This window comes from Cetorhinus maximus, chromosome 9, assembly GCF_964194155.1.
Source record: "Cetorhinus maximus chromosome 9, sCetMax3.hap1.1, whole genome shotgun sequence".
Lineage (NCBI taxonomy): Eukaryota > Metazoa > Chordata > Chondrichthyes > Lamniformes > Cetorhinidae > Cetorhinus > Cetorhinus maximus.
Window position 1 is genome coordinate 70,747,458 of NC_135887.1, and position 12,158 is coordinate 70,759,615.

Consider the following 12,158-nt stretch of genomic DNA (forward strand, 5'->3'; position numbering starts at 1 on the left):
GACTGACTACATTCTCAGGATCAAGAGGAAGTTAGCTACCCACTTTACCACCACATGCCAGTTCATACCCACTTACCATATGCACCCAGTGTAGAATGTGTGCCACTCTCTATGCCCGCACTTGGTGTTTAAACCACTGTCAAATATTGAGGTTGTTGCTTCCTGTGTAAACCCGTTGCCTCATCTCAGAACACCAGCAATTATTTTCCAAAGTAGGGGTCTGTCTCACCAGCTCATCAATGAAGTGTATAAAATATCAAAGACATGCTCAGCTACTCCACCCCTCCATATACTTATACAATTGCACAACTCTAACAGAGTATACAACAGTATACTCCTCCCCTCAGTATACCCATAATATTGAACCCCTCTCTCAGTATAGGGTAATGTCCTCAGCCCAACCATCTTCAGCTGCTTCATCAATGACCTTCCTTCCATCATAAGGTCAGAAGTGGGGATGTTCGCTGATGATTGCACAATGTTCAGCACCATTCACGACTCCTCAGATACTGAAACAGTCCATGTCCAAATGTAGCAAGACCTGGACAATATCCAGGCTTGGGCTGAGAAGTGGCAAATAACATTTGCGCCACACAAGTGCCAAGCAATGACCATCTCCAACAAGAGAAAATCTAACCCTCTCCCCATGACACTCAATGTCATTACCACTACTGAATCCCCCAACCTAGGAGAGAGAGCACAGTGATAGGGGAGTGACATAGGATAGAGAGCACAGTCTTAGGGGAGTGGGCCTGGGAGACAGAGCACTGTGATAGGGGTGTGGGCCTGGGAGAGAGAGCAGAGTGAGAGGGAAGAGGGACAGGGAGAGAGAGCACAGTGATAGGGGTGTGGCCCTGGGAGAGAGAGCACAGTGATAAGGGAGAGGCCTAGGAGAGATAGCAGAGTGAGAGGGGTGTGGGCCTGGGAGAGAGAGCACAGTGAGAGGGAAACTCTTTTGAGTTATCAACAGTCACAGATTGCAACTCTTTTGAGTACAATCACAGTTCTTGGTTTCCGGGAGTGGGACGTGAACCCACAACCCTCTGATTCAAAGGCGAGGGTGCTATGAACTGAGCCACAGCTGACACATCTACAGTGAGAGGGAAGTGGGACTGGAAGAGAGAGCACACTGATAGGGGAGTGGCCCTGGGAGAGAGAGCACAGTGATAGGGGAGTGGGCCTGGGAGAGAGAGCACAGTGAGAGGGGAGTGGGCCTGGGAAAAAGAGCAAAGTAAGAGGGGAGTGGGCCTGGGAGAGAGAGCACAGTGATAGCGGTGTGGCCTAGGAGAAAGAGCACAGTGAGAGGGGTGTGGACCTGGGAGAGAGATCACAGTGTGTGGGGAGTGGGCCTGGGAGAGAGAGCACAGTGAGAGGGGTGTGGGCCTAAGAGAGAGAGAGCACAGTGAGAGGGGTGTGGGCCTAAGAGAGAGAGAGCACAGTGAGAGGGGTGTGGGCCTAAGAGAGAGAGAGCACAGTGAGAGGGGAGTGACCGAGGAGAGAGAGAACAGTGAGAGGGGAGTGACCGAGGAGAGAGAGCACAGTCTTAAGAGAGTGGGCCTAAGAGAGAGAGAGCACAGTGAGAGGGGTGTGGGCCTAAGAGAGAGAGAGCACAGTGAGAGGGGTGTGGGCCTAAGAGAGAGAGAGCACAGTGAGAGGGGTGTGGGCCTAAGAGAGAGAGAGCACAGTGAGAGGGGAGTGACCGAGGAGAGAGAGCACAGTCTTAGGGGAGTGGGCCTAAGAAAGAGAGAGCACAGTGAGAGGGGTGTGGGTCTGGGAGAGAGAGCACAGTGAGAGGGGTGTGGGTCTGGGAGAGAGAGCACAGTGAGAGGGGTGTGGGTCTGGGAGAGAGAGCACAGTGAGAGGGGTGTGGGTCTGGGAGAGAGAGCACAGTGATAGGGGAGTCGACCTAGGAGAGAGAGCACGGTGATAGGTGAGTGGGTCTGGGAGAGAGAGCACAGTGAGAGGGGTGTGGGTCTGGGAGAGAGAGCACAGTGAGAGGTGAGTGGGTCTGGGAGAGAGAGCACAGTGAGAGGGCTGTGGGCCTGGGATAGAGAGCACAGTGTTAGGGGAGTTGGCCTGGGAGTGAGAGCACAGTGAGAGGGGAATTGAGAGAGCACAGTGTTAGGGGAGTGGGCCTGGGAGAGAGAGCACAGTGAGAGGGATGTGGGCTTGGGAGAGAGAGAGCACAGTAATAGGGGAGTGGGCCTGGGAGAGAGAGGATAGTGATAGGGGAGTGGGCCTGGGAGAGAGAGAGCACAGTGAGAGGGGAGTGGGCCTGAGAGAGAGAGCACAGTGAGAGGTGAGTGGGTCTGGGAGAGAGTGCACAGTGATAGGGGAGTGCACCTAGGAGAGAGAGCACAGTGAGAGGGCTGTGGGCCTGGGAGAGAGAGCACAGTGAGAGGGGAGTGGGCCTGGGAGAGAGTGCACAGTGAGAGGGGAGTGGGCCTGGGAGAGAGAGCACAGTGAGAGGGGAGTGGGCCTGGGAGAGAGAGCACAGTGAGAGGGGATTGGCCCTGGGAGAGAGAGAGCACAGTGAGAGGGGAGTGGGCCTGAGAGAAAGAACGACGGTGAGAAGAGAGTGGGCCTGGGAGAGAGTGCACAGTGAGAGGGGAGTGGGCCTGGGAGAGAGAGCGCAGTGAGAGGGGAGTGGGCCTGGGAGAGAGAGCGCAGTGAGAGGGGAGTGGGCCTGGGAGAGAGAGCGCAGTGAGAGGGGAGTGGGCCTGGGAGAGAGAGCGCAGTGAGAGGGGAGTGGGCCTGGGAGAGAGAGCGCAGTGAGAGGGGAGTGGGCCTGGGAGAGAGAGCACAGTGAGAGGGGAATTGAGAGAGCACAGTGAGAGGGGAATGGGCCTGGGAGGGAGAGCGCAGTGAGAGGGGATTGGTCCCAGTAAAGAGTAGAAACAGTCTGAGGATTCAGAGCTGACTGACTATGTTCAAAAGAAAGTCAAAGTATAATCTCACATGAAAATACGGAAGGGATTGTTGGGTATTTTTATCTTTTCTCTCTCTAAACCAGTGCTTTTATTTCAAATTAGGAGCTGGGAATTGAAAATTTCAATTGAGGTTTGCATATCAGTAACTGAACATAAGCACAAAGCAGGTTTATGTATCAATTAAAGTTGATAGTTCAAACAGGGCATTAGCTAGGTTGTTAAAGAGAGAATAGTGAATTTTATTTTGATCATAGGTGGGCAGCTGAGACCTGTTGCTTGCAATTCCTGTGCTATGTGGGAACTTCAGGATGCTTCCTGTGTCTTTAGTGACCATGTGTGTAGGAAGTGTCTCCAGCTGCTTGAGTTCAGCTCAGGATTTCTGAGCTTGAGGGGCAGCTGGAGTCACTGCAGAGCATCAGGGAGGATGAAAATTTCCTGGACCATATGTTCCAGGAGATGGCCACCCCGCAGGCAGTAAGAGTTCAGGTTAGTGGGTGGGTGGATATCCAAAGTGTAGGAAGAGGCAGGAAGCACAGGAGTCTTCAGGGTATGTGCCACTCTCAAACAGATACTCAGTATTGGAGCCTGCTGGGAGTGACGGTATCCTGAAGGAGTACAGTCCAGACCATAGCATTAATGAGCAAGGGAGAAACAGCAAAGAGTAGAAATGCAGTTGTTATCAGATATTTCACAGTCAGGGGACAGGTCAGCATTTCTGTAACCATCATTCTGAGTCCTACATGGTGTGTTACATCTCTGGTGCTGGAGTAAAGGACATCATGGAGAGGGGGCAGAATATTCTTCAGTGGGGTAGGAGTTAGCCAGAAGTTGCAGTAAATGTTGGTCCCAATTACATAGAGGGGACAGGCATTGAGGTTCTTTGGTCAGATTTTCAGGAGCTAGGGGGAAATTTAAAAAGTAGGACTACAAAGGTAGTAATCTCTGGATTACTCCCAGTACCACATGCTGGACAGAGTGGAAATAGGAAGGAAGTGAGGGTCAATGCGTGGGTTTGAATCATGGTGCAGGAGGGAGGGGTTCAGGTTCCTGGGGCTTTGGGACCAGTGCGGGGAAAAAGGCACCAATTCACAAGGGACAGTTTAAACCTCAACAGGACTCGCGGGGGAGGGGGGGTGGGGGTTAATGTCCTCGTGGGGAGGTTCACTAGTGTGGGTGGGGGGTGGGGGGTGGGGGGTTAATCTAAATTCACAGGGGGGTGGGCAGCAGCACAGAGAAGTCAAAAAGAGGAATAAGGTGCATAAAGGGACAGTGCTGGAGACACTAGAGAAGAGAGTAGTACCACATTTCATAGGAGGGGACAAAGAACTATGAGGGATGCAGTGATAGGATTACAATTCATGTGTGTAAACACACAAAGTGTGGTGAACAAGTTTGGTGGGCTACCAGCATAGGGATATGATGCAGTGGCAATAGTGGAAACATGGCTTAAAAATAGTGAGGACTGGGTGCTTAATGTACAAGAATATAAAGTATGAAGAAAAGATAGAGAAGGAGAAAAGGGAGGTGGGCTGGCTGTACTGATTGGGGAAGGCATGGTAGTGTTAGAAAGAGGGGATGTACTTGAGGGTGCAAAGAAAGATCCCTTTTCATTAGAATTGTGAAATAAAACAGGTTTGATCACACTACTGGCAGTATTCTACAGGCCTTCAAATAGTGAGAGATGGAGGAGCAAATCAGCAGGGAAATCACAGAAATGCAAGAACCATTGAGCGGTAGTACTGGGGTGGGCTTTAATTACCCAAATAACAATTGGAATAATGTTAGAGTAAAGAGAAAGGGAAGGAGTTTCTGAATTGTGTTCAGGAGAACATTCTCGATCAATATGTTGTCAGTCCAGCCAGAAAGGAGGCATTGCTGGAATTGGTGCTGGGGAGTGAGGTGGGCCAAGAGTGGTGTTCAATGTCCTCCCCCATGGCTAGTTTGGTGATGGGGACATATCATCAGGTGGGAGGGTGACGGGTGGGGGGACCCACCAGTTCCCGATTCCACGCCAATTAAGTCTGCGGCTTCTACAGTATATAAAAAGGAGAAGAGTAGCTAAAGTATGTGTTAGTTATTTAGAGGTAGGAATTAAAACAAGGAAATGGCAGAGGCTTTGAATAACCTTTTGTATCTGACTTCACAGTAGAAGACGTAGAACACACACAAGAATAGCAGAAAATCAAGAGGCAAAAGGGAGGAACTTAAAACCATCCCAATCACTAGAGAAAAAATACTGGGGAAACTAACGGGACTAAAGGCTGATAGTCGCCTGGACCTGATGGCCTGAATCCGAGGACCTCAAAAGAAGTGGCTGCAGAGATAGTGAAAGAATCGGTTGTAAAAATTCCTGGGATTCTGGGAGGATGCCAGGAGATTGGAAAACCACAAATTTAACACCACTTTTTAAAGAAAGGAGGGAGACAAGAAGAAGGAAACTTTAGGCCAGTTGGTCAAACATCTGACATTGGGAAAATGCTAGAATCCATGATTAAGAGGGTAACAGCAGGACATTTAGAAGATCATAATACAACCAGGCAGAGTCAACATGGTTTTGTGAAAGGGAAATTGTGTTTGACAAATTTATTAGAGTTCTTTGAGGATGTAACAAGCAGGGTGGATAAAGGGGAACTGGTAGATGTAGTGTATTTGGATTTCCAAAAGGCATTCAATAAGATGCCACACAAAAAGTTACTACACAAGATAAGGGCCCATGCTATAAAAACAGAAAGTGCTAGAAAAACTCAGGTCTGGCAGCTTGTGGCGAGAAACAGAATTATTGGCCCGTAACTTCCGAGCTCCCCAGTGCCGGATTTGGGGGGTGCCCCAAAGATGCTCTGGGGAATCCCTCTGGGAAGTTCCCAGGTAAGGGTTTGCAAGGCAATTTCCCAGAAGTGTTATTCCTCTGGACAATTGCACTGCGCTGGGAACCATCCGAAAATGGGATTTAAATCGCAAACTTCGATGGTTCCCAGAAAGTAGTTACCCAGAAAAAGTTAAAAGAATTAAAACCTCTTCTAACTTCTGAGTAATTATTGTAAAGACCCAGACCGAACCCACTGGACTCCCCCTAACCCCCAACAACCCCCACCCCCGACCACCAACACCGCCAAACCCACCCCCCACCTCCAAACCCCCACCCCCGATCACCCCTCCTCTGACATCTGAGCCCCCACCCCCAACCTCTGACACCCCCCAATCTCCCGGCCCTCACTCCCCCAAACTCCGACCCCCCCACCCCCCCCCCCCCCACACCCGACTTCTGATACAACCCACCCCCCTCCCAGGCCTCGGGCCCCATCCCCTCCCCACGACCTTCCAACCTCCCGTCACCACCCACATGCTCCAGCTCCTTCGACTGCCCTCCACCACCAACCTCGGACCCACACCCCCCCACTGAACCTCCAACTGACCCCCCAACCCTACCGTACCTTCGACAGACCCCCCCTGGACCATCCCTGGACCTCCAACAACCCCTACTCCCCCGACCTTCGTCATGTCCCACCCACCCCGGACCGCGGATTTCTGACACCCTGTCACTCCAAGCCCCACCCCCGGACCTTTGACTGACCTCCGCCGCTAACCTTGGATCCCATCTCCCCATGACACCACCGAGCCTCCGACCCCCTACACCCTCATGGCTCCAACCCCGACCTCGGACCACACCCCACTCCCTATGGACCACTGACCTCCTCCCAACCTCGGCGCTTCCCACGAGCCCCCTAGGACCTCCGACTCCCACCCACTGAACCTCGGAGCACCACCCCCACCCCGGACCTTGGACCCCCACCTCTGCACAACCGCCCCCAGACCTCACACACCCCACCCCCCCCCTGACAGCAGATCCCCCCCCACCACACCCCCTGGTTCTCGGACCTCTTTCACAACTCTCCCAGACTTCTGACCACCTCCCCACGATCCCCGGACCTCCAACTGATCTCCGCCCCCGCCGAACTCGGACCTCCGATCCCATCCGCTCCCCTCCACCAGCCCTAGACCTCCAACTGAACCCCCCCTGGCCCACCCCCTGAACCCTCTGACCCACCCCCTCCCCCGGATTGCCCCCGACACCCCTAACTCCCAAATCCTATTCACTTACCTTAGACACTGACCTTCTCCCCGGCCTGTCAATTTCTCTGGCCCTTTAAACGTACCTGCTTTACGGCAGCAAGTGTCATAAAAACAGGGGCACAGCCTTGTTGAATCTGCTGGATCTGGACTTCGCTGGGGCCTGTGAGGAGCCTTTCGATGTAGGCCCCAGGCAGCTCCAGCAAATTATATTCGAGACCAGGTAAGTAGGTGTTTATTGCTTCTTGCTCAGGTAATTAGTAATTAGTAAACAAGTAATTAGGAAGGCAAATAGAATGATGGCCTTTATTGCGAAAGGGGCGGAATATAAAAGTGGAGAAATCTAGCTGTACAGGGAGGGCATTGGTGAGACAGCACATGGAATATTTTGTACCGTTTTGGCATCCTTATTTAAGGAGGGATATACTTGCATTGGAAGCAGTTCAGAGAAGGTTCACGAGGTTGATTCCTGGGATGAAAGGGTTTTCTTCTGAGGAGAGGTCGAGCAGGTTGGGCCTGTACTCATTGCAGTTTAGAAGAATGAGAGGTGATCTTATTAAAACATCTAAGATTTTAAGGGGGCTTGACAGAGTAGATGCTGAGAGGATGTTGCTTACGGCCATACTTTTCTGAATATCTGATCTTAGAAGCTAAGCCTGGTTAGTGCACAGCTGGGAGACTGGATGGGATGACCAGGTACAGCAGTCTTTAAGTAGCCTGGTTAACTTGATTGAAAAATAATATCAGGGATTATGAGCTCAAATCCTATTTTGTGCAATAAACATTTAAAGGCGATTTGATAGCTCAAGGGTTAGTGCACCAGCCTTGTAAACCTGTTTAGCTCAGCTTTTACAAGACCTGAAGGGAACTTGAAAAGTAGTTTCACCTTGTGACAGAGATTAGAAATTGGGTACACAGTTTAAAAATAAGGGGTCTCCTCTTTAAGGTGAAGCTGAGGTGAAATATTTTTTCCCTCAGAGGGGAACTCTCTTTCCTGGAAACCGATCCAGGCTGGGTCGTGAATGTTTTTAAGGCCAAGTTAGATAGATTCTTGATTGACAACGGGGTCAAAGGTTATAAAGGGTAGGCAGGAATGTGGAGTTAAGGCCACAATCAGATCAGCCATGATCTTAATGAATGGCGGAGCAGGCTCAAGGGGCTGAATGGCCTACTCTTGCTCCTAATTCGTATGTTCGCATGAAAGTTTCGTCTCCTGGGGAGATTTAGAACTAGGGGGTGTCCTATATAAGATGGGGATGGGGAAGAATTTCTTCTCTCAAGGATCGTTAGTCTGTGGAATTCTGTTCCCAGAGCATTGGAGACTGGATTATTAAATATATTCAAGGCTGAGTTAGACAGAGTTTTGATTGACAATGCGGTCAAGGGTTATGGGGGAGAGGCAGAAAGTGGAGTTAAGGCCACAGATCATCCATCATCTTAACAATTAGCAGAGCAGACTCGATGGTCCGAATGGCCTACTCCTGCTCTTTCTTATGATTCTGTAAGTGAGAGTTTCTATGTACAAGAGGCTGAGATAGAAAGACTGAGATTGTGTGTGTGGTGCCACATTTGTGCAGGAAATGATGCGAGTGCTTGTAACTACATGAGGCCTATAGTTGTTGTAGCGACTATTTCAAGTTAATGAAAGTTTGATTGATGTTGATTTTGGTTGGTTTGTTACAGTAACAGTTTAAGAAGTGAAATCTTGTTCATCGGTTTTCCTTCTCTTGGCACCTTGGAGAGTCCTTGTTTTTTTAAGCAGTTGTCGGTCTCTATGGGGACCGGAACAAGGCTCACACTAACTGCTTTGCTGGCCGCAGCTTCAATGCTGAAACATTCCACACCAGAGGTCGCGGCACAAATTTATTGGTCATCCTTGAGGTAATGAATCCAATATTGTCAAACTGCTGCTGCACATACACAGGGGACAGGGGCAGGGGTACCAGAATGTCCTCTCAATACAACAGACCAGGGAAGGCACAAGTCCGACCAATAGAAACAGAACAAGATCATGTGGATTACAAAAAAAAAACATTTCCAGGACAATCTGTCACTTTCCAGTGGCACGGCTTGGAGCTCTCCAGCGTGCAGCCCACTCCCACCAAACAGACGCTACCCATTCCACCAGCTCCTCACACCTTCTTCGGCTTCCGGCCAACTTGGTAATAGAAGTAGACACTGATGAGGATGAAGAGCCCTCGGCTCAGCTGCAGTAGTATCACGCCCTGTGGTAATGCTCCCTTTTCAAACAATGGCACGGTTGTAACTGGAAGAGGGTGGAAAATGTCATTGTAAAAGTTAGAAAGAAGGAATCGCTGGGCTTATTAGTAAGGATTCGACTCATTAACCGTTACTTTCTAATGTGAAGGAGAGCCAGGCCAGCATTCATTGCTGACAATGTCAAACATGAGTTCATGCATCATGGACAATGGTTCAGTGTCAAACACGAGAGGATATCTGACACATTAAAAAGTGATAGAGCTGGTGTAATTGTGAACAAAAGAAGTGGGGCTTTCTAACTCGGTCTCACAGTCATTAGCCCGATGTCTCTCACACCAACAGTGACAAGCAGATGGTGCTGGGGTCCTGCTGTTTGGGAGGTGGGCGGGCGGAGGGGGTGGTGGCCATGGAGCTATGGGGCTGGGCTTTCAATTGCTGGTGGGGGTGGAGACAATCTGTAAATTGCATTTACCAAGGGCAGCGCTGGATCTCGTCACCTCCGGAACAAGATGTGATTTTCAAAGAGAGGGGGATTCTGTCACTTGCGAGGCTCCAGTTAAGTGTTTGTCGAGCTCATTGATGAGCAGGCCTCAGGGAAGCAGTTTTGAACTTTCAGTTGTCAGGGATGGGGATTGCCCAGTGTCTGGGACACATCAGGGTGCAGGTCTACACACAGCAGGGAGACATGTGGGCTAATGCATAAATTGGTCAACTTATTTAAAAGAGGGTGAACAGAGCTTGGCTGCACAGCCAGTGACACAGAGTTGTCATCACTGGTGCTGAGAGGCGTGTACTTCTTACTAGTGAGAAGTTGGAATCCTGAAAGGGGCACAGGCTGCTGACATTGCTTGGGCATTAGAGACTGGCAGAGGGAAACCCTGCTGAACAAAGGAGTGCCAGCTGAGGGAGTGGGGCAGGTTACTTGGAAAATGGACCAAGTATCGAGCAAGAGTTTCAGCAGAGATATCCTCCTGGTCAGCTGAAGGCCAGTAGAGCATTGAGAGGGGCTGCAGAGGAGGAAGGTGTCACCCGAGACATCAGGGGCACAGCCCAAGGGTCAGTGCCTTCAAATGACAGGGTTCCAGTGCTGTAGGGAGGCTGCGTCTCTCCAGGCAGTTAGTCTTGGACATTTGTGCTCTGGTCCACAATGACCTTCATCAATGCCTCAGGAGAGGAATCGGGAAACTATGGCACTACCTGTGGATGCCTGCCCCTGCCAGCTATGCCCAGTTACCACCCTTCTGTAACAGCAAACAGCACTGGCCCAATGACCACTACAGCAAGCCCTGTGATGTCTGCCACGCACCTTTTCAAAGGACCTGCTGATGAGGTGCCAAACCCGCCCCCAGGCCAATTATATGTTTTAAATTTGAAAATGGCATTGCAGGGCAGGGTCAGGAGCTGGAAATTATCCAGGCATCAAGTTCCCGTCCCCAGGTGGACTACCCAGCCCCACGGTATGAATGGGAGGGTTGAGCTGGTGTTTGGGATGAATGGGAATGAAGGAGGGAGCTGGAATGTTAGAACAATGAAAGAGGGAGGTTTCCAGGGTGATTGGGGCTTTGGTCTGTTGGAGATAAGTGCCTAACTGAGCCATCTATATTTATAATGTACTATATAATCCTGAAGAGGCAGGGGTTCGAGCCTTTGAGGTCAAGATCCAGGAATATTATGTTCAATAAAAGACAATATAATAAATTCTATTTATTCTTAGAAAAGTATCTGATCAAACTGAATCACCTGAGTCTGGTCACACAACAAATTCGATTTGCAGTGTTGTGCCTGATTTTCACGTTACCACATGTGGACACCAGGCAAGACAGGTTTGGGCTCACTCTGATGCTCCTTGCAGCCAAATAACCTTCTGATTTTCACAGTTGTGGGTCACACTGCTGCAGGGTTGTGTTGGTTACAGGCAGGCAGGTTGTGTTGGTTACAGGCTGCCTGCCTGTTCAGTATGCAGTAAATACTGGGCACTGCTGCCACCCTGTGGCCACCCTCCACTACAGCAACATGAGAAACCATTCCTCACCGAGCACAAGCTTGGCTCATCCTCCCTCAGAACCAATGGCTCTCCCCATCACAACATCTTGTGAAATTCTGCAGAGCTCTTGTCTCCAGCACATAACGAAGAATCCCGCTCCAGGGATCAATCGCATTGCCTCACACCCTGATCTCGGAATTTTCTGACTTGTTCACTTTCTCCCTAGTCACGGGGTTAGCTGATTTTATTCCACTTGACAGCACATTTCCCTCCAGCAGATTTCTCCTTAATTGCCTCTCTCTCTGGCTCATGTTCCTCTGCCCTCTCCTGATGTTCTCAACCCTTTTGCACAGTTGCCTCCTGGCCTCGGATGATCCCCTATTGCTGAAGGTGAGCTCCGACTGACCCATTCATTGGGGTTGGCACTGAGTCCAGCACCCTGCAGCCAACTGTGACTCTGCAATGGCAATCGCCCCCTGACCATGGCCAGCCTCTACCCCCCACCCCACCCCCATTCCCACCCTCAACCCACCCCCACCCCCCACCCCCCACCCCCACACTCATCCCCACCCCCACCCCCACACTCACCCCCACCCCCACCCCCACACTCACCCCCACACCCACCCCCACACTCACCCCCACACCCACCCCCACACCCACCCCCACACTCACCCCCACCCCCACCCCCACACTCACCCCAACACTCACCCCCACCCCCACACTCACCCCCACCCCAACACTCACCCCCACCCCCACACTCACCCCCACCACCACCCCCACACTCACCCCCACACCCACCCCCACACCCACCCCCACACTCACCCCCACCCCCAACCCCACACTCACCCCAACACTCACCCCCACCCCCACACTCACCCCCACCCCCACCCCCACACTCACCCCCACCCCCACACTCACCCCCACCCCCACACTCACCCCCACCCCCACACTCACCC

At 51.2% G+C, this 12,158-nt stretch overlaps 1 protein-coding gene across 5 annotated transcripts in view; it reads right to left on the bottom strand.

Annotated features, from left to right (window-relative positions):
* Positions 1-8,848: 8,848 nt before the first annotated feature.
* The window catches only part of LOC144684704 (tumor protein p53-inducible protein 11-like), a 143,245-nt gene continuing 139,935 nt past the window's right edge, over positions 8,849-12,158 (bottom strand). For all 5 annotated transcript variants that reach the window (XM_078548830.1, XM_078548832.1, XM_078548831.1 and 2 more), the window contains exon 7: positions 8,849-9,264. In XM_078548830.1, the coding sequence (XP_078404956.1) occupies positions 9,131-9,264 (134 nt within the window). In that variant the 3' untranslated portion in view covers positions 8,849-9,130. The remainder of the gene's footprint in view (positions 9,265-12,158) is intronic.